The sequence below is a fragment of the Diplotaxodon limnothrissa genome, linkage group LG13 (assembly GCF_057381915.1).
Source record: "Diplotaxodon limnothrissa isolate DT_005_m linkage group LG13, D_limnothrissa_male_GT1.1, whole genome shotgun sequence".
In the NCBI taxonomy this organism is placed as follows: domain Eukaryota; kingdom Metazoa; phylum Chordata; class Actinopteri; order Cichliformes; family Cichlidae; genus Diplotaxodon; species Diplotaxodon limnothrissa.
This window is the reverse complement of record NC_140608.1, coordinates 21,991,523-22,014,451: the sequence shown is the minus strand read 5'-3', so window position 1 is coordinate 22,014,451 and position 22,929 is coordinate 21,991,523. Positions and strand designations below refer to the sequence as shown.

Genomic DNA, 22,929 nt, shown 5'->3' with positions numbered 1-22,929 from the left:
ATAAGGGCTGTTTGTACACATCATCAGGAAGGTAATGTATCTCTCTCTCCAGACATGCAGTGACGCCTTGGGGTGGTCGTTGGCTTTTATGAGTTGTTTGTTTTGGCAGTGTTGGTCACACCAGGGAGCTTTCGTTCAGTAGGAGGTTTATGTATCTGTGTGTGAGAGAGAGCGTTGTGTTGTAATGGAACTGAGAGATGCATATTGGATGGATCATCTGGGCTTTGCTGCTTTTAGATAATGGCAGAGGTCAGAGCTGAGAGGGTGTTTCACTCACTGTGATGTGAATATAATGACACCTACCCTGTTAATTGTTAAACTGTGAATTTGAATTTAACTCTTTTTTTGGTAAATGTTATAAGACTTAGTTTCTACATGTCAGACTTGTTTTGTTTTGGGGGGGTTTCTGAGAAATCAGCACAAATAACACTTAATAGCACATCCGCTAGCTTTAAAAACAGGAAAGTCAGGCTGTCTTTGGAACCTTTGAGCCACTAACTCAAGGCCCACTAACTGGTCTGCTGAACTTTGAACAAATTCAGCAAATAGTGACTTAACTTCATATCCACTAAGCCAAATAGACTCATAACAGGACCCGAGTGCACAGGAGCTTCCTGGATTATAAGGAATGACAGTGAATTTAGATAATGTTTTAATCAGATGGCTGATGTAGCGTCTTCTTATTTTTCTGTTTGCCTTGGCCCGGCCCGTGCTGTCCTAGCAATGCTCTGCCCTTTTTTTTACAGTCTGGATGAATGGTGCTCTCTGCCCTGCTGTGCTCAGAAGCACCTCTTCCTAAAAAGGCCAGGGATGATCTCTGCTCTGTGTGTTTATACAGCAAACTAAACGCTGTCAGCTGTCATACTCGCTCTATCTGTTATATGCCAGAATTTCAAACACACTCAAAATGCTCTTTCTACTGTAAATTTCTCCATCTCGGGGTTCATGTGAGGATACAGCGGAAGCAGAACTGAGATCAGAGTAAGCACTCCTCAAAGGAATGCCTGTTAATGGTTTTGGAAATGAGATCATGGATGCTTTGCCTCTCCGGGATGCAGGGGGTCAAGAAGCAAGCTGATTTTATTAAAGAGGGACGGGAAATAAACACACGGTTTCTGATGCTCAGGGACGGCTCGGCTCCAATACTGGAAAACGTTTAAAAAGGTTTTTTGCTTTGTGTCTCCTTGGGACTTGTTTGGAATTGCTCCCATTTTCCCTCATCCATTTTAGGCCTATTTGTGGAGGCTTCCAGCTGGAACATCAGCCTGTTCTGCAGGTTGGCTTATTTACCGCCATGTGTAAACAGAGAGCACACGGTGTCCCACGCAAACTCAGAAGAAAAGGAACAACTTTAAAAGCAGCTTAAAATTTTCATTGCAGAGTAAATTCTAGACGGCTTTTGCTGCTCTGGCTTTTGCTCACTGTTTTCCTCTTAGTTTACAAATGAAAATGAAAAGAAAACACTCTTTGTGTCTGTTTGTGTATATGAACAAGTAACTGTTTGAGTGTCTTGGTGAGTGTGTTTGCAGTCTTAATCAGTCTTTTTCTTGGCATTTGAAATGGGGATGTCTCCTAAATCAGCCATGCTGCCTGAGCACAACGGCCAGATGAGCAGTAGGAAGTTTCACAGATACTTTTATGGTGGCCGTGCTCTGACTTCTGCATGCGCCACTGCTGGAGCTTAGAGCAATACGGGTTACTTTTCTCCTGTCTTGTTGTCATTAAAGGGAAGCACATGGCTTGAGTTTGAAAGTTTTTCTGAATTAAACAACACTTTGAATTACTAATATAACTTAATGTGAAAGAGCCTTCAGATGATTTAAACAGATAAAGTTCGCTGCCTTCCTGTGTTGTATCTCATTTCAGTGTGTAACCCAACCACAGAGGCACAACCACAGTTTCAATAGCTGTATGTGGTTCCTCATTAAAGCTGTCTTTGCAGTGCCTTCACTATTAATGCCAGTGCTAAAGCAAATCTTACCCGTAAAAGACATTTTCTGTGTATGTTATATTCCTTCAGTGCATACAGTCATCCATTCTAACAAGCAGAGACCTGGCCCGGTTATCAAATCCATGCTCCTCAGTCCATCTGATGTGAAGTTTATTGAGAATGATGCAGATGTTTCCACTGCTGCGGTGCTACATTTGTCAGACTAAGTCATGAACATTGGAGGGAAGCACAGGTGACTGTAGATTAAAATGAACACGAGTGGATTTCTTTATAGGTGCCCATAGATCCAAACCCTTTCATCTCTTTCTGCTAGGACCTGAAATGAATTGAAAATTTTGTTTTGTGCCTCCAACAAAAAGTTATTTAGTTGTTGTTCATAAATTTTTTTTCTGAATTCTGTCTGGATCTTTGTGTAGCTGCAGGTTAATAGTTAATAATACATCATAGGAATCTATCTTGGGGAATCCTCCTATTTAATAGTCTTCCATGTGTTTACTTTCCAGGGCTCTCCAGCAGAGGGCGGCGTAAGACCAAGCGCAACTCCCAGTAAGTCAGCTCTCAGTCTAAGCCTATCAAATAGTTAATTTAACCTCATCTCCTCTGTACCACAATGATGTGAATTCATCACTTGCATGGCATTAAATCGATCACGAGCACCCTTGTTAAATCAGATAGTGAATTGCTTTAATGAACAGCTGATAGATAACTGCTGGATAATTGCTTCAAATCTTAAAAGTGGGATGTTTTGCCTTAAATTTTTTTCATAATCACACACAAAAAAACTCTTTTTGTTCCTTCCTGTGTGTTTGTTGTGTTAAAGTCCCTTCAGGTCCTCGAACAGTCTGTGCTGTCAGGATTACACCTGTGAAAAGCATGAAAGGCTCTCCTGACCTGATTCCCACCCCAGGTGATGCATCCATGTGGCTCATCAATGTTTCAGCTACTACAGTTGTGGAAACCTCATACTCACACAGAAGACATAGAATGTGGTCTTCAAAGTCACTTGTTGAGAATTGGGTGTTAATTTAACGAGGGAATAAAGAAATTCTGCATAGAGCAAGCTTCAGGCGCTCTACTTTCACCTCTGGCGGGGTGCTCATGGTAATTAGTTTTACAGGACAGCAGGATATTAATTTGATGGCCTGGTTTTGATGTAACAGTTCTATTTTGGCGATTTGGAGCATGAAGTAGCAGTAAGTTGGATTCTCAGCAGCAAGACGTTCCTTAACAACCACCAAAACAAATAAATAAATAGCAGCTAAAGTGAGATTTTGAATGTTTTCAGATTTGGACCCGAGCAGAGTTTGCAAAGGGAAAGGCGTGGTGACCCTAAGGGCCACTCTCGTCCACATCGATGATGAGGACTGCATCAGCGATGAGCCAAACGTCATCTCAACACCAAGTAAGTCAGGACAGCTGCCACAGTTGTTTCGTAACAGCTCTCCACATGATGAAGAGAATATTAAGAGGTTAGCAAGAATAACATGGCCACGTGTGTGTGGTGGTGGGGGACCAGGAGCACATCCGTGTAAAATGTGGACAGAGGATGTCAGTTTGGCCGTAATTTAATGGGCGTTTCGTCATGTTTGTCAGCATTTCAAGTGTTTTTGCAGGATTATATAACTACTCACGTTTTAAAGTGTATGCTCAGCTGGGCACGCTCAGAGCCGTGATGAAGGGCGACTGCTCATATTTTCATACAAGTGTCAAAGAGGTCTTTTGTTGTGGCCTGCCCACGCTGCACTTTGGAGCAGGCAGCCTTAACTGTGGGCTCGTTTGTTGTGCAGAGCGGAATGGAACCGGTCTGGAGGCTAGCCAAGGCTTTTGGGGAGATGCTTTAATTGTTGTAGAGTCTGAATATAAAGGCCAGTGGAACAAATGGCCTTAACAGCTAACTGAATAGGCACTTTGTTCTTGTGACAAAGTTCAGAGATTGTGGGAGAATCCTTCTTCTTTTTTTTCTGGGGATATTAACAGCCCCATGCATGAAAACCACTAAGGAAAGCATTCACACCCTGCAGAATGAAATGGAGATTTATTTTATCTGCAATTATCTGTTATGATTTGCTGTCATAAGCTCGGTCAGAGAATTTACTTTTTAGCATCGTCCCCAGTGTTTTTGTTCTTGCCGCGCTGGCTGCCAAACTAAGAGAGTTTTGGACCCTTTTTAGGTGGCTGGACAAGCCAGATTAATGGAGACAGCTCTAAAGCAGGACTGGCTGAGGGTGGCAGCAATGACACAGCCGATTTACCTCCTGTAAACAACACTCTGTGCCAGGTACGTTTACTTCCACCCCATTTAACACACGATCTTGGTTTGATTTTATGAGCACTGATTGATCTTGTTATTTTAGGGTGCTGGTTAGATGTCTTTTTTTTCTTCTTGTTTTTATTACAGGACAGTTTTTCTTTCTCTTGACTTGTAAACTTGTATCTTCTGTCACTTTCAGAACAATTCATCTGAGAGCATAAAAGAAAATCAAGCTCCGTTCTCCACTGACATTCAGAACTCGGTGACATCGACTCCCAGCTCTGTTTATCCCTGCACCAGCATAGTTAACCCCACCATAGTCCTGCTACAACACAACAGAGGTGAGCACACCTGTCTGTAGGTTGGGGGCGACAGATATTAAGAAGCTTAAAATTGCTTGTGTGCCCTTTTAGGGAAGCTTGGTGGTATTAAGTCATATATATGTCACTCAGACCCACTGAATGTTGCACTGGAGCACCGGCATGTCAGATCAAAAACACACATGCAGAGGGACCAGCTGCCAAAACACAGAATAACCTCAGCTTACAGTTCAGGCACTGGTTGTGTTGCTTTTCTGCTTATCACTCCGCTACATCTTTACTTAGCGAGTAGATGTTTTCTGCTGTGTCAGTGTTCAAAGTCTCACATGGAACATTTAACGGTGTTGTTGTCTCTGTCCGCGTTACATGTATAACAACTGCTTTCACACATCACTGCTGAGTCACGTTTTACTTGCCATGTCTCTGTCCGTGTTTGTTTCACAACAGAACAGCAAAAGCAGCTTTCTCATTCTGAAGGTACGCACTGAGGTCTTGTTGATGTCTACAACATATAACACTTTTTTTTTTCATTCGTTCGACTGCTCGCAGAAGTGCTGCTTTTATTAAAGCGCAACACCTTTTTCATTTCTCGACTGAACCATCTGTGTGCTCACCACCCCCCTTTTCCCGGTTTCATGACTAACTTTTGTTTGTTAGTTTGATACAAGCGTCATGAAGTAATAAGTCAAGATACTGGCGCCAACATGTTACCATTTTTGGGAACGCAGTACGATGCTCAGGTTATACAGAACACATTTCATTTCCTTTTTGTTTGATGCTGTTTTTCTTTTGTGTTGCTTCTTATCAAACCTGGGATTTTAATCTTAGACTTTATTGTTCCCGTCACCAGTGGGTTACATGGAAAAATTACTGATTAGCATGAACTTGAGTTTTGTAGGCCGGCTTCTGTTCTTTCATTTATTTACTTGACATTGGACAGACCTTATCCTTATCATTTAAATCCAAGTGTGTGTGACTGAGCCTGTCGTACCACTGAGAAGTCATGTAGAAAACAAAGACAATATACTTTCTGATATTTGTCATGTATTTTATGTAAAAGGGCATGAAAGGCAGTATACCCAAAATGCATTGTGTAGCTTACTAGGATGAGCTGGTGACCCATATTCCAAAGACATTTTTCATCTGGATTGCTGGAAATACACTGGTGGCACTATTATTAAGAGTCTCCCTGTTAAGTTAAAAGTTGAGTTTATTAGCAGTAGAAAACACACGTAGCCAGCTCAGTAAACTGAGCTACAGGCTTACTCTGCTTGGTAGAGCGGTATTAATATCTGAATCACTTCACTGAGTGAAGTATCCCAGTAAGTAATGGTGGTTTCCCAGCATAAACAATAAATGGGTGGTGGAAGTAACTTAAGTAAATAATGTACTGCATCTGAAATGTTCTGAAAAGTTATTTCTTGCACAAATTTTATATAATCTCTCTTCATGCTTCTTGGTTGCTTGTGCTGCCATATCACTGGAAATGTGTTGTGAGCTTAGCTTTCTTTTAGCTTATTTTTCTTGTGCTTCACAGACCCAACCCCAGAAAGGGACAAAAGCCCCGAATCCAGAAGTGAAACTGTCAGTCCAGTCCCTGAAATGGACGGGAAGAGGCAGCGGCTATCACTGCACTCCCCTGTGCTGAGTCCTCTCAACAAGCCCATTGTGCCTGTACGGGTGAGCGATTAAACCAGCTGTCGAATGAAGACTAATCGACTCTCTGTAAATGTTTATTAATGGGTGCTTTGTTTAGATAACACATGAGTGATTAATGCTACAGTAAAAGAGGTATTTACACAAAAAGCATGACCACATGTCATGTTTTTGATGTGATTATTATTTTTATTTTTATTAATCGTTGTAATAAATATAATATATAGTCCTCTAATCACACTCATAGCAGGTGTGTGTTACTAATAGCACTCTCACATTTAGGTGTCAGCTTCACAATAGCACTGCATCAGAATTAACGTTAAATGAGATGCTGTCATTCTTATTTGTTGCACTTTATTAAATGAAACAAAATGCTCTGAGAAACTCAGACAGGGGAACGTCTTCCTGCTCGAAAAGGATGCAGATGATGCTCTTCTGAAATTCTCATTGACTGGTTGTGAATTAATTGTTCCCACACTGTAATTTCAGAACACTGAAAAGTCCAAAGACTGGTATAAGACAATGTTCAAACAGATTCACAAAATACCTGGTAAGTCGTTTCTTTTTTTCTACTCTGTGTTGTTTCTCTGTTTGATCAGTTTTGCCTGGTCTGTTTCTGTCCCTGTGTGTCTTTATATATGTGTCTCTGTGTTATGTCATGCTGTCCTCTGTCTCTCCATCATTGTGCATAGAGCCTATTGAGGAAAACCCTTACCGTCCCACCTACATATTCCCTGAGAGCTATGAGATTCAGGTGAAATCGAAAGGTATCTGATGGCAGTAACTCCACACTCGTTGGCTTTACTAATCTGCAGCCATCTTGGACCCTCTTAAATACTTCAGCTGTGTTTAATCTTTGCGCTAGTACCTACTCGCCTCGAAACGACCGAGCTCGAAGATGCAGAAAGGCTTTAATGTAATCTTTTCTGACATGTGTTTCTTAACAGTCACTATTACAGTAATCTTTAAATACACCGCAAGGTTCGTGCAGAACTCCTGATCACAGAACGAATCTGTTTGCATCTAATACTGTGCAAAAGTCTGGTGCCACCCCTTGTTTCGTGGAAGTGTAGAATATATAAGGAAAAAATAGAGTTTGTACAGTTCTAACAAACTTGAAAGTCACTATTTGGTTTGACCACCTTTATTTTTCAACACAGCCTGAACTCTTTTTGCGAAGTTTTCTAGTAATTTCTGTAAGTACTCTTTAATAATAGTTCTCCGGGCTTCTTGAAGCTCAGTCACAGCTCTTCTTTGGATTCTGGCTGCCTTTTGTTCTGTTCTCAGTCAAGATGATCCCACATGGATTCAGTAATGTTGAGGTCCAGGCATTGGGGAGGCCAATCCACGATTGAATGTGTTCCTGATTGTGTGTTTTTTTCTGCCCAGGTGTGCTTTTACTGCATTGGCAGTGTGTTTGTGATCACTGTCATGCTGAAAAACAAAGCTGTTGCCAATCAGATGCATTCTAGATGTTATTGCATTGTAAAAGGAGCTTGCAAAGAAAAGTGTCTGGTCTTCTTTAAGTTGCTTGAAGACGTTTCACCTCTCATCCGAGAAGCTTTTTCAGTTCTAAGGTCAAATGGCAGAACATTGGTATCCTCAAAAGAGCGTCCTTTATCCTTAAGATGCAGATGGACTGCTGAGTCTTGGCCTGTGGAGGTGGCTCTTCGAAGCCAATGTTCACATTTTGGACAGAGAGGACAGATGGTTTGAAAGAGGAGTGAAAGAAGCCATCTATGTCCACTGTGAGCGACCATCTTTGAACAGAGGCGGGGGTTTACGACACCAACTGTCTGCCATCTATAATCCAGTTTTGAGATCCCTCTCCAGACGACTTAACGCCCACTCACATCCTGGGCCATCTGACCTCAGGAAATCGCATGATAAGGTGGGGCCAGGTTTCACAATGAGCTCCCCTGAAACCCTGGCTGATTGGGACCCACACCCAGTTTCACACCTTGGCTCAGGTGATTAGAGGATCATCAGGGGGTCCTTTTGTCCCTCTGTGGGGGGAAACTCCCACTGGGTTTAAATCTGGGACTCTCCGCCATTTGACCTTAAAACTGAAGAAGCTTCTCGGATGGGAGGTGAAACATCTTCAAGCAACTTAAAGAAGTCCAGACGCTTTTCTTTGCAAGCTCCTTTGACTACGATGACCTGGATGACTGAGAACCTTCACAGACATATTGCATTGTAAACCAAAATCTGATGATGCTTTTCTGTGTATATAATTTCATCGATTTTCATCTTCAGTATCCCAACTGAAATGCAACACCAAACCATGACAGAGCCTCCGTTATGTTTTACAGATGTCTGTAAAGACTCACTGTTGTCCCTCTCTCCTGACCTCTCCTGTACATACTAATGAACCACGAATTTCACATTTGTATTCATTACTCTGTAAGACCTGTAGCCACTGATTTCCAGTCCAGGTTTTGTGTAATTTGACATATCTTATCCTTTTCTTCCTTAAGAATGGCTTCTTGATACTCGCTCTTCCACAAAGACCATTTCTGATGAGGCTTCAATGAAAGGTAGATGGATCAAGTTAAGGGCCGGATGCACCTCTTAGGTCCTGTGTCAGATCTTTGCTGGATTTTTTCCAATTTCTTAAGTACATGACTTTCAGATGCTGTTCGTTTGCTGTATGTAGCTTTTTGGGCTTTTTTTTTTTCTTTTGTCCTCAATTTTTCCAATTTCCTCACATTTTTTTAAGGACATGCTGCAATGCCGAGACACGCTGCTGGTAACAAAGTGACTAAAAATGCAGTTTAAAAATTGATTCTTTGCTGAGTCGTTTGTCATTTGTAAAAACAACACAGGTTCAGCCCTTGTTAGGCGCCTGGTGCTTAAATGATTCATAGGTTAGTGTGGCTTAAAAAAACATTTCTCTGAAAATGGTCAGGTACAAGAACTTGTCATGGTCCTGGGCCATGTTGGCCCAGTATTCTTAGTTTTTATGTGTTTTTGTATTTTGTTCCCTATTTAAGATAAGATAAGATAGAACTTTATTAATCCCTCGGGTGGGTTCCTCTGGGAAATTCGATTTCCAAAAAAAGCACAGCAACGACCGAAGTTACAGTTACAGAATTGTTATATATATATATATATATACAACTTATACAACATATATACAACACACACACACACACACACACACACACACACACACACACACACACACACACACACACACATATATAAATACAGAAACAAATATAAATAAAATATACAAAGGGGATAAATAGAATAAATAGGAATAAAAAAATAAAAATACAAGTGAATTGCACATTTCAAGTATTGAGTCTATTGCACTGTTGACTATTTACAAAAAGTATTGCACAAGGTATTGTACAGTGAGGTGAAGAGGCACTACATTTATGCCTTGGTTCCTAGGTTATTTAGTTAAGATGTTCCTTATTTGGTTACCTCCTGTGTGCCCCTGTGTATCTGTGAGCCCTCCTCTCTCCTTGTGTTTTATTCCATGTTTTCCCCAGCCTGTTATGTCTGTGTTCTCCCCGTGCTCTCTCTCCTCCTGTCTGAACCTCTGTGTACTTCCTGTTTTACTTTGACAGTCTCTCGTCAGTATGCGTCATGTTGTGTTCGCTCCTGCCCTGTCTCGTTATGATTATCTGTGTCAGCTGTGTTCCCCGTGTGCTCCCACTTCCCTCGTTAACCCTCTGTGTATTTATGTGCATGTCTCCATCAGGTCAGTGTCGTGTCGTCAATGTCTTCTCCCCGAACCTGTGTGTTTTTCTGTGTTCCCACGGTCTTCTGTTAGTATTCCCAGTTTAGTGTGAAACCTGCAATAAAGCAGTGATTTTGAGTTCAGTTCCTGCCTCTGTGAGTTTTGCGTTTGGGTCCTCATCTGCCTCCACACAGCCGGTTCATGACAGAACTGGACTGAAGTGAAAAAGAATACACGGAGAACTATTCCTCAAAGCTACTTAAAGAACAATATGAAGAAATGAGGGGTGGCACAACACTTTTGGACAATACTGTATGCTGTGGCATAACACAGTGGGAAAACGACAGGTGTAAATAACAAAATTATATAATGAGTGATACTTTTTATGCATAATTATCAAAAAATCCTACTTCAGGAGTGAAATAAAAATAACTAAATTCTGAGTTTTATTACAATTATTGAAACAATCATTGATTAAAGAAAAGGTTATCTCATCTACTGAAGTGTTATGATCATCCCCTGAATAATATACTATTTCCAGTTGATGCATGGATGATGCACGACGCCTTCAAGTGTATTTTTCCTTTTATATCAGAAAAATGTAATAATATTGTCATGTTCTTTTTTTTCTGTTAACCATCTATTACTACAAATTTCAGGCTGTAATCTTTTTTTTTAATATTTTGTAGATGCTTATTCTGACTTTTCTGCAATAAGGCATCTTTTGCATTATTTCCACTACTAGGTGCTGCTGTAGTCCTACATTAAGGTTTTTAGTCTGCTACCCAGAGTTGAATCTATGCAAGATCTCATAATAATACTCTACTAACCAGTGTTTAGGTTGAAGCACTAGATGGTTAAGGTAGAGTCTGGCTCATAGTTTTGGTTTTGGATTTGCACATCTAGCCACCACAGCAAGGTTTTAGGTCAAATGAAAGGAGATGCTCAGTGATCAACGTAGATGTGTAGCTGTGACTCTTACCAGAGCTCTCTGACTGTGACAGTTCTGGCTCTGTGGCTCTACAGTGCATTACTCAGTCAGACCCTCAGTGCTCATCGATGCTTGGATCCCCTTTTAGCTCAGTAATGCTTCCCTTGAAGTGCTTTGATTTGACACTCTTTGCCTGTGTTTGGTCTAATGGAAGGTGTGAGGCAAGGGAAAAAGCAGGAAAAGAGTGTCTTCAGTGTCTTCTGAATTATTTAATACTGTGCTATATTCATTGCTTTTTAAGTAAGAAAGACAGCAAGAGATAAAATTAATAATAAATCACTTTTTATTGCTGTACTTTCCTCTTTCAGATGATGGTCCTACCCCCTTTGGTTACTTGGAAGATGGTGAGTCTGGGATAAGTAGCTGTAGGAGTTCAACCAAAATAATGTTCTAAATTTGGAGGCACTATTTACACAGTGCAAGTATTGAGGTATTTATGTTCCTATTTCCAGTGAGAGCAGTCCCACGCTCAAAAAGTGAGAATGAGGTTGATTCAAGAGGCTGCTCGATGCCAGTGCCAATGCGGTCGTCTTCCCTCAAACCCTCTGCCAAAAGGTCAGCATCTTCCATCTGCCCCAGTCCAAAGAGAAGATGTTTGCTTTGATACTTAACACACAGCACAGTTCTGTTTGTGTTTGTTAGAAGAAGAAGCTGTTCACAGTTCGGAATACTTCAAATACTGAAATACTGCCTGTGTTTACCTACAGAGTTAGTAAGTGTAGATAAGCAGGGCTTACTGTAGTGGAGCAAAAAATCTATTTATTCCCTGACTTTGAAAATCTAAGCATGCTTTGTTCCCATTGGCTTCCACCACTGTGTCCTCTAGTTTTTTGCTTGAAGTATGATTAGTGTCAACCTTCCACACCGCATGTCAGCACAGACAAAGGCCTGCCTCTGCGCTCAGAGACGTGAGTGATGGAGTGATGAAGGCAGACAGGTGATAGAGGATAAAGTGTTGCCCACAAAAGCTGCAGATGACATGTTGAGGACTGACCTTCCTTGTTCCTTGGTGTTTGTGGATGAAGCCCTGCGCTCCTAAACGCGTCGTTATCAGTGCTGCTGAAACGTCCCGCGTTGTTCTTGATGCTCATCAAAGAGGGCATGCTTTTTGTTTGCCCTATTTTTTTTTCTGTTTTTCTGAATAGTCATTTTATACTTGACTGTCTGTTAAGAAATTCTCCCAGGAAATGCTGCGCTCTGTTTTTTGTTACCAGGTCCAATCTAGTTTATCTAATCAAATTACTCATTTGGCTCAACTGTGAATTGAATTTTCTGTCCTATCATCATTAGACGCAGAGGAGGAGGACAGGGAGGCAGGCATAATGAGGGCGGACGTCATATATGAATCGTAAAAAAAAAAGATATCTTAGCCTGTGCTGGTTGCTATGGAGACTACTTGATAAGGATTGGCTGTCTTCGATCTCACACCCCACCCTTCCCCAATTCCCGCCTCTCTTCACAGGAATGAGTGGGAGCCCCCAGATAAAAAGGTAGACACCAGGAAGTACCGCGCCGAGCCCAAGAGCATCTTTGAGTACGAGCCGGGGAAATCATCGGTGCTGAAGCTGGAGAGAACGGTATGCTAGCCTCCTGCCTGTTTCTCCCCCGCCCTCTCTCTTTCCCTTCCTCTCTCTGCCTTTGTGTTTTCATGTCGTGTGAGCTATTCCACACTCCACCCATCATGCAACCCCCGCACCCCCACCACCTCCACTGTGTCTAAGCTCCTGAGTGGCAGCTTCACTAACGGCTCGGCAGGCGACGTATGTGTAGCCACTACATTCCTTAAGGGTGTCCTGTTGCGGTGACAGACGATCCTGTTTGGAAGCAAGCGGAGTAGTATCACTTACAAGGATAGCCATTGTCTTCCTGTGTTCAGTTTAAGGTTATTGGGCTGAATCGGCTCGTGAGAGCATCCCGAGAGTCCCTGCACAGACACTAAACATTGATCCTGTGTGTTTACTAGAGAGGAAATGCAATGCTCTCTGTCTTATGTTCATTTCTCACCTGGACACTTTGTGATGAGGAAATGATGCAGCATTACTCAGTGTCCTTGAGAGTTATCTTTTGTGTCTCATAAGATTCAGGTGGCTGTTTTTATATTTCCCTCTTACATAATATTGAGGACATGGGAATATTCGGTATTGTAATGAAGTACTTAGTTGGTTATGTAATTGCTGTCTGAAGCCCATTTACATCAAACTAGTAGATGTTTTTAGGCAAGATCTAGCCTGATTCTCCTAATGAATGCAGTGCCAACCAGTGCATTCATTAGGAGTGTGCTCCAATTCATCCCGGGACAGGGGTAAAATAATGAGCTCTGTTGTTTTTAATTACAAGCTCAAATTGTTATAATAGAAGAATGCGCTTGTTAATGGAGGTGGTCATTTTCCTTTCAGTCCATTCATGTTACACAAAGTTGTGTTGTTCTCCATATATGACTACATTTCTGCGGATCAAGAATGAGTATGCATGTATTGTTGGACATTATGTATCTGCTTGTTAATTAGATTAGAATAAAATTGATATGTAGTTCTTATTAAATAACAGCTTTGTGCCGGTAAAAGGCTTAAAGGACAGTTTTATATCCATTTGTATTTTATAGATAGTGTGTTATCTTTGGTCGCTGAAAGTGTTTTTCCTTTCTCCCTTCTAAAGTAGTAGACCCTGTGCACGAGAAAATGCTAACTTCCTGGTTTGAGACCGGATGTGGGGTTGTACATTTCCGGTAGCTTTACTTTGCGGTCAATCGCTACTGCGAAGATATACTCCACAATCATGTCCAAAACTCGAAAACGGAAAGATCGCGTTGAGTTACAAAGAGCAGAAGGTGGGAACACTCACCACTGTTGTGTCATAAAAAATCTAATGATCAACTTTGACGTTTAAAGAGTTTAGATCGATCAGTTGTTTACATCACTCAACACAAGCAGAACTGCATTACAAAATCAGAAGACACATCGTCCACATTCAGAAGCACATCTCTGTATAGTGACTGGTCTTATGATTTAAACAGGAAAATGTTCAGCATTCAAACTACAGGTGAAGAATAGTCAAACCAGATGTTTCCCCCGTTATGTCGATATCAGCTAGTCAAGTACACACCTACACAGCATGTCAACAAACCGTGAAAAAAAGCCACACAAAAAATGAATGATTGCTGGTAAGGGTTTCTATACATTAGTATTTACGAAGGGTATGTTGTGACTTACCTTAACAATTACAGTGGTCTCTCGCTATAACGCGGTTCACCTTTCACCTCGCTGTTTTGCTGATTTTTAGTGCAAGTTTGCATGCTTTTGTTTTTTTTACGTCACATTGTGTCCTGCGTCCTGATCGCTGCAGACGAACTCCTCCGTGACGTCTCTCCTGTACAGTACAGAATCGCTGCATCGATCGCTAGCAGTGTGACTCCGAAGTGCAGTACTGTATGTCAACGATGTCGACGAAACGTTTTGCACCGTCAAAAAATAAAATTGGCTACTTGATTTCACCTATCGCTGGTTATTTTTAGAACATAACACCCGTGATAAATGAGGGACCGCTGTTTACAGATACTGAGAAATATAAAATTTGAATCCCTTTTCTCTTTTGCTCTGAGGCGTGGGGGAAAAAACATCGACAAGTCGATGAACATCATTTACAGATATATTGGGTAAATGCCCAAGACATCTATAGAAATGTAAATCGCCGCTTGATTCATTCATTTGCTAAACTTGTTTTGAACCATAAACAAGGCACGAATAGGACACCGGAAACAAAGCTCCCCACAGGAGTTTCCACACCGGAAGTAGCGTATGCTAAGTGCACATAGTCTATTGTATTTGAAAAGATGCAAAGTTGCATTTAGACATTCAGCAGAGGCTAACAATATGCTTCAGTGGTTAAATAAATGAGTAAATAATACTCAGAGTTAAAGTCATTTTCCTGTAAAATATCCTCTTTGTATTTCTCAGTGTTTTCTCTCTAAACTGGACCATAGCTTTACAGTGCAGACAGGGAAAACATCGCCAGCTGCTTGTAGTTGTACATACAGTTTGTGTATGTGAGTATTGTATTGTTGAAGGCATAATTTGACATTTTGGGCAACCTGTTGAATTGTTTTTTGCCAAGCCTTTAAATGACAAGATGTATACCACTCCATTTGTCAAAATATCTAGCTAAAGCTAGCAGGTTAGCATAGCACAAAGGATGAAAATGAGAGAAACAGCAACCCTGCTAACACTTATGAAACGAAATAACTTGTTACACTTGTGTTCACTGAATTTAAAGTGTCAGAAATGACTTCTTTACTTTTTAAACAGCAGTTTCCTGGGGTCTCTTACTGTCTGTTTCCCGCCTTTGTGCTAAGCTAAGTGACCTGTCTGCTAGCTATTGCTTTATAACAATCTTCTCATTTTCTGCTTACCAAGAAAGTAAATTAGTAGCCTTCTAAGATCTTTCCTGAACTATTCAAATATCAACTTCAAAACAATACAAATCATATCTTTAATTTATTTGAGAGCACCTACAGCGTTGCTTGAAAATTGTCCTGTTGGTTAGAAACTGGCTCAGTCAAGTCAATGTTATGGGCTCATTTCCTCGGTGTGTATATTCTGTGCTGTCTGAACTGTCTTCTCTTTGTCTTTCTCCTCCTCTTGTTACCATGCCCCTAGACTCAGGATGTAAGTCCAGAAGATGTAGATTTAGAGAATGAGCCTTGGTATAAATTCTTTTCAGAGATGGAGTTTGACAAAGCGGTAAGTGACTGCTGTCTTCAGACTTGACAGCATGTTGTATTATATTTCTATTGCATGTGATAACATCCATGTTCAAATATTGTCTAAACAAACTGTATGTCTGTAAGGACTACGTCAGTTTCTCATCCCTCTTTTATTTTTTTCCCTGATCGTCCTATATTAAAACAGTTATATGGTAATGTGTGAGAGGACTTTTTCTTTCCTCTTATACTAAAATTACTGTCATGTGTCACATCAATGTGGATTAATAATACCGATGACTGATAAGCTTTAGTCCGTCTCTGTTCACTCCTCTTAGACTTTTTATATTCGCTTTTAAATTTCTAAAAATAATCAACATGTATAATTACCAATCAGGATCAAACTTTCCAAAGGACTTTATATAGCTACTGTCATCCTTGATTATCATATCATACACAGGACTTTTTCCTCAGGTGCATCTAAAATAGAAACAATCTATTTTTGTTCCTCTTTTAACAAAAAACGAGCATCTCAGCTTTTTATTTGCACCTGTGAGGCAGAGTGAGCATATTCTATTCAGACAGCAGAAAACAGTGGCCTTTATCCATGTGCAATTTCGATTAATAGTGTTTAAAAGTTCTGATTATTGATTGGGATCTTTTGATGTTTTGTGGAAGCACCCTGTTCTTCAATGTCTTAATCTCAGAACCCAAGAGAAATCCTTTGATGTGCATCCTGCCAACTAGCATACATGTCATAAGCCAGAGGCCTGGACTGGCTGATTCAGACAGAAGTCACTCTTCACTTGGAGAGGCTGCAGTCCAAACGAGCATCAGGTTCCAAGATAATCCCAGCCACTTCAGATAATAATTGCTGTTTGTCTGCTATCTTTACCAAAGGCGTGCAGGCAGTGATGAAGCAGTATACAGTGTCATGACAAATCCATGCCTCGGGCATTAGTTGGCACCAGACAAGTGTAGCGCTGGCTTCACACAAACAGATGTTGATTCTCCTCGCTCTCTGTCAGTCAGAGACACACCCTGGATCATATGAGGTGGCACCACTGGCTACGGCATGAGATCATGTCCTAGCATCAGCCAGACGTAGAGGCAGGCTCTCCTGTTCCGGGTTTGTGTATATGTGGAGGAGGTTTAGCGGTGGAGGCGGCCGTCTCTATCTCATGGCAGCCTGGATGTTTGCCAGATGAGCTCGGCTTGATGACTGGCTCCTGTTTAATGTCAAAGTCACTTCTAAAGCTGCACCTGGTATGCACAGCATTTGACCTTAAAGGGCCAGCCAGACACACTGGCTCATTGGAGTTTGATTGACATATCAGCAGTCACTTGGTATTACTGGATTAGAGATATGGAAGGAAGTCTCTAAAAATCTCAATTGTCTTCAGTTAGTTCTCTCTCTTTTTACTACTCCTAGAGTGCTGACAAGAAGAACCTCTAAGAAGAACTTTTAAGTCATTTTATATTATTAGGAAAAATGTTCCTAAATATAATAAAAGGTTTTTGATTCCTTGGTTTAAAACAAGGAATGGCCCTGCGACAGACTGGCGACCTGTCCAGGGTGTACCCTGCCTCTCGCCCTATGACAGCTGGGATAGGCTCCAGCGCCCCCCGCGACCCTGAAAAGGATAAGCGGAAGCGACTGGATGGATGGATGGATGGATGGATGGATGGATGGATGGTTTAAAACAATTTGAAGTCCCTTTTTATACAACAAGGCTTTGTGTAAATTCTACTTTCAAATCGTTACTTGTCCACTAGTGGCCACTTCTAGTCACTAAGTAAGAGTGACCTGTGTATGATTGCAGTGATGGCCCTCTTGATTAATAGTCACAAATTCAAGGTTCAACAAGAGCCGGAAAATGCATCCAGTGGCAGTCGTGGTCAAGCACTGGCTCATCGATATACATGTCTTGCAGGAACTGGAATTCCACACGTATCTCTGGTCAGGAAGAGCATTTTGGCCCCCTGTAACTGACATGGTGACTCCATCTGTCGAGCATATGCTGGCGTGAGGGCTGCTGCCACACTGTCTCAGCGCCGAGTTACATAGAGCCTCCCCCTATCACCTGACATATTCTAAAGGAGGCAACTCCGTAAGCCAGCCAGCTCATTGTGCTTTCATATTTAACCTATGTTATACACTTAACCTTTACCTTTAAGCATTTAGAGGAGGAGAGAAGAGGGGCGTGGAGGGCTATAACAGGCCATTCACAATGGGGAAGCTGTTTGTTTTCATGAGAGCATATCAACAGAAAACAAGGGGCTGGAAAGAATGGGATTCGTGTTACCATGACCCACTCACGATCGCTATTTTGAAAATGAACGCTGCCTACAGGAGTCTGAGCTCTGAGTAAACGGGGACACCTGTTAGGAAACATGCACATGAAATTCTGCAGAAATACTGTCATTGGTGTTCCACTGACTCACAGAGGCTTATATCCATGTCCATATAGAGCATTGGACCCTTGTCACAACATGTAGTTTCATCCTTTATGCATGTCTCTTCCTGTCAAACAATCTTCTTTTTTCCACTTTTATTTTACAAGCTGGATAAAAGCATTAGTCAGCTGTCACAAAATAATTGATGTTAAGTGATTTCAGTGTCGGATTAGTTTGAAAATGACCAGTTTCCACCTTTTATATAAAGAAAAGTTTACATAAACTGACACTAATCAGGCATCTTGTAAATAACCAGATTAAGATTCCATTCATTTACTCCAGATAAGCCCCGTGCTTGTTTCCTGTTTACTTTCCACTGATGCTGTGTGTGTGCGCGTGTGTGTAAGCCCAATTACCCTGGGGTGTCAGAGGACACCATCTTCTTCCTATCAGATACAAGGGGGGGATACAAGATGTGGTGGAGCAAGGAAGAGCCACTGATAATTCAGTGACACTTGTGTGTTCCCCAAGTCTACATGGAACATTTAGCTTTATAAATAGATCAGACTATAGACCTGCCAGCCCGATATGCCGTTCTTATAAAGACAGGCACTTATTCTGAAAGGTTATTAATGATCCTTCTGCCCTGGCAACTAAGTGTAAAGGCATGTTGTGGCAAATGAGCTGTTCAGAATGTTCCTTGTCTGGTCGTTGGTGTGGGAAGCGGACGCTAGGTCGTGCCACGGGGAAGTGGATGTGGCATTAACAGCAAGGCCGGGCTGGCTGGGGTAGGGATTGTGCAATCGTATTTGCAAACAACACTTGTGCTCTTATTCATAGTGCCCGTGTCACGTCTGTTATTTTTGCCTGCTGTGACGTCCGAAAAGAGGAAAGCAACAGAAACAGTGTGCTAAAATTAGTCTGCTGTAAACTATTCAAAATGTTGGTGCGACCATGCTGCATGAATGATCCCCCCCCAATACACCCACACCCATATGTTTTGGAGATAACAGCAGCTACTAAAAACAGCTACTCTTACATTTATTTAAACATTTCACTCGCTTTGTGCTTCACGTGGTGTTTCTTTTGTTTTTGCTCTCTGTCTTTATAACATAATTACCTGTTTCTTTTATAATATGTTGTTTCAGTGCATTTTTTTTTTCTTTGACAAGTGTGTGAGCTTGAATATTGAGCGTGTATATATGTGTGTGTGTGTGTGTGTGTGTGTGTGCGTAATTTGGCCTTCTTGCACCACCAGCTGGTTAATTGTCCCTCGGTCTGGTCCAGTGATAATGAGAGCGACCCAATATCAGACAAAAGAGATGGCTTCACCGGGAGACAGCAGTTCATTGGCTGAGCCTGTGACAGCCCCCTCCACGCATGGGCGCCCCCTGACCGATGCACGCCCACCCACCGCCCCCCTCCCTTCCACTCTCTTTACTGCCGCTTGTTTCTCCAACTTGCATGCAGGCCAAAACACACGCTTGCTCCTCCATGCCAAGCCAGACCAGAGAAGCTCTGAAACCCGGGTGCTCGAGACAGAAACGGCAGAGCAGCGAGTGAACGACAGAGAGGAGGAGAAGAGAGAATCTGGCCACAGCTAATGCTGCTGCCTCTATTCTAGCTGGAGGAGACCTTCCTGTGGATCTATCAATGACTTCTTTGTTTGGTTTGTTGCAGAGTGCCCCCTCTTTCAGCCCCTTGGAAACAGCCTCCGACCTGCAGCAGTAGTAAGTCGATGCCTCTCCTCCTTATTTTAATGTTTGTGCGTCCTCCTTCCAGTGTGTAGATTATTATTTAAGTCATCTTATGGGTATAAATATCAATGAGAGATTTCTCCACCCTGGTGAGGTCGCCCGCCTACAACCGGGAGACTCCTGCTTCCTGAGGAGATCCTGTTAATAAGGCAAAAAGCCACCAGAACAGTGTGTCCTCTGTCCGTATTTCTTTTTTACGGGGGTGGTGGTTGTGGTGTCGAGACATGGCTGCTATGTGGGGATTTATTTAAAGACAGCAACCTGGATGTCACTGGGATAGAGGGAACTTGCCCAGCTGCTGCATAACTCAGAAAACCGTTATGTCCCTTCCAATGTGTGCACAGAACTAGGATGAGCAACTGGATTATGAGAGTTGACGTTAGCTCACATTAGGACAAAGCTTTTGATCATTTTAATTTTGTCTGGTGATACTGGCATGCTGTCTTTTCTGTTTGTGTAATAAAATGTTAGGAATTTAAGTATGAGTAATAGTCACTGTCATGCGCTTACAGTCCAGAAGTTTCCATCTGCTACAATCATTATGTCATCATGGCCAAGCATTTGCAAAAGACATTCGTACCCCGGCTTTTTAATCCACTGATTTGCTGTTAATTTGAAAGGAAGAAGTGGTTGATGAAAGCCGAGTGGAATTTCACTCACCCAAAGGTTTTCAAGGGAAACCTCAGCTCATAAACTGACTTCCTTCAAAGGCACATATGTTTATGGCAGTCCTCTTTTTATTTTTTTTTATTTTTTTGACTCTGTCTGAAGTTGAAGACTTTTCAAGAGCTGTGTGTTGCCCAAATAGCATCATTAGGCTCACGCTAAGCAAATTTGTGTATGTTTTGAGGCAGCACAGCACATGGGAGTGCGTCTTATTCTCTCAGAAATAGATTCATTAAAACTGATCTAATGAACGTACAAAAGAGAAATTTGTCATGATGGAGCAGTACGTACACAGTGACTTGCATTTCATGGAAATCCTCATCATTCCAGATAAATGTGTTACTGTTTTTAACCTGCAGGAAGTGTTGCTGCTTTTAAAGCGTCACAGTGGTGTCTGATTTTCCTTGAACCTTCCCTGGAGATTCTTCTTCTTCTAAATCTGGCATGGCTCCTGTACTGTACATTTCCTGGAGACCGTTTATGTGAATTCTTGCAAGTAAAGTAGAGCCAACGTGATTTTAATGGCTCTGTATAGCCAGCAGCGCACTTTTTTTTTTTTTCTCTCTGACAGCTACGAAAGAGCTTCTTGTTGAGGTATTCGCAAGTATGTAAAACTTTGGCTTGGCAGCACTGCAGATGTTAAACACTATGGTTTGAATGGGTTTTTATATTACCAAGATGTTATTGGCGACTACGTCTCTTTAAACGGGAGGATTGTTTGTACAGAGAGAGAAGCAACATGAGTAACACATGACAGCATGGGAAAGAGAGTTAACCTGAGAGTCTTACAGGTGCATGGCAGGGGCTGATGTACCATGTGGGAATGTTCGGAGAATATTTATAGAAATCTCTGCTGCTGGCCTCTCTAGAATGCCAAGATATCTGTTGTAGCCAGTGTCTTCTCTCAACATCAGCCTCCAAATTCAGCCTTTCTCTCTCCCTCTCTCGTTTAGCTTTTTTCTGTTTCTGGTTATTTCGTCTCCCACAAGTCTGCAAAGACAGGAATTACCTCAAGATATGCTAAATAAGAACCATATGGCAGCCCATTACCCAATTTGTGTGCCTTTGGCTATCATAAAAACATTCAACAACAGCTCTTGCTGAACGAAATTGACTGTGTTTAATTAGCTGTCTGCGTTCCTGTGATTTGCTGTCTAGCTCCTCAAGCAAGTCTGGACACAGCGAGGTGGAGAAGGACAGAGGATCATCTACTGATGAGCCTGTGGCTCCAGAATGTGACCGTCATGTTTACAAGAGTGTCCTAGAGGGCGGCGATATTCCCTTGCAAGGTCTACGGGCTCTAAACAAGCGCCCCGGCAGCTCCTCCTCCTCTAAAGGTAGGATAGCAGCTACTTCACATATGTGGCCAGTAAAAAAAGCAGGTGTGTGTATGTTTATGTATGTGGACATGGTAGACAGTTCAGCTGGCCTTTAAAGGCTTCTCCTGCCGAGACAGAACCAATCAGTTAGAGGCGGTGATGCTGGACCATTCAAATCATCAGACAGGGATACATCTGTTTCTGTTTACTTTTATGTCGGAATTCACACATTTTCCTTTGCTCCCAGACCACACAGCATTGGCCAATCACCTCACAGCATTCATTTCCCCCAGAAGCTTTTAATGCCATGGATGTTTTCATCAAGCGTGTACTGTATCTGCTTTGGAAAACTCACGGAGGGAGTGAGGTTGTCTTGTTAAGTCGATGGAAGCTAACCTTGGGGCTCCCCCACCCACCCACCCTTGCTCCAGTTGTGAGCTGCCAGTCGCTAGGCAGGCTTAGGGCAAGACTCCAGAGCGTTCCAGCGCCAGGGAGCTAAGGGCCAGTGAGGGGATGGACGAGGAGATACGCGTGAGATAAAACGAGCTCTGCTCTTCACAACCCAGCCAGACAGGGTTGAGATAAACAGAAAGGACACAGAGGGTGGGCGGGCATGAGGAAGTCAGCTGTCAGTGTGGGGTCAGAGGCTGGAATGCCTGCGCACATGGCTAGAGAGAGAAACACTCAGGTGGAGAGAAGAAGAGATGTAAGAAAAAGAGTGTAAGAGGCAGTTTGACCCAGTACATGTCAGTACATTACATTAGGGATATAAGCAGATTATAAACTGCCCACCAATACTTAAAGTTTGGTGTATTTTCCATAAAATATGACTGTTACAGGAATCTTATAAAAGAAGAGCCATTTACATCTGCTGTTCTGGACCAATTTGTGTTGACTTTTAACCATTTGAACTGTGGTAAATAAATTTGGCTCTCCAGTCAACTGACTACCACACTCCTGTTTCACCCTCCCGCCTGAGGCGCCACCTTGATCATTAGAGTCTCTTTCTATTTAAGACACAGAAGGTAGAGTGTAGACAAGCCCGAAGACATAACCAAGTGCAAGGAACACTTCATCATCATCATGTGTTTCTGCCTTGCGCTCTTAAAATAAAATTTAAAAAATATCTTTGTGTTTCAAAGAACAGAGCCTCCTTCTGGGCTTTTTTTTGTGGGCTGAATGGTAACTCTTTACTTGCCATATGACTTGGATAGTATATCAAGTTAACTTCCTC

General features: G+C 42.0%; 1 protein-coding gene across 1 annotated transcript in view; it reads left to right on the top strand.

The window, feature by feature from the left end:
- sorbs1 (sorbin and SH3 domain containing 1) overlaps positions 1-22,929 on the top strand; it is a 34,789-nt gene continuing 11,860 nt past the window's right edge. The window contains exons 1-16 of the mRNA XM_085368886.1: positions 1-31; positions 2,455-2,497; positions 2,772-2,858; positions 3,237-3,353; positions 4,123-4,229; positions 4,402-4,543; positions 6,060-6,202; positions 6,668-6,728; positions 6,871-6,945; positions 8,656-8,715; positions 11,169-11,204; positions 11,313-11,415; positions 12,323-12,437; positions 15,513-15,596; positions 19,634-19,683; positions 21,535-21,713. Of these exons, the coding sequence (XP_085225012.1) occupies positions 2,825-2,858; positions 3,237-3,353; positions 4,123-4,229; positions 4,402-4,543; positions 6,060-6,202; positions 6,668-6,728; positions 6,871-6,945; positions 8,656-8,715; positions 11,169-11,204; positions 11,313-11,415; positions 12,323-12,437; positions 15,513-15,596; positions 19,634-19,683; positions 21,535-21,713 (1,306 nt within the window). The 5' untranslated portion in view covers positions 1-31; positions 2,455-2,497; positions 2,772-2,824. The remainder of the gene's footprint in view (positions 32-2,454; positions 2,498-2,771; positions 2,859-3,236; positions 3,354-4,122; positions 4,230-4,401; positions 4,544-6,059; positions 6,203-6,667; positions 6,729-6,870; positions 6,946-8,655; positions 8,716-11,168; positions 11,205-11,312; positions 11,416-12,322; positions 12,438-15,512; positions 15,597-19,633; positions 19,684-21,534; positions 21,714-22,929) is intronic.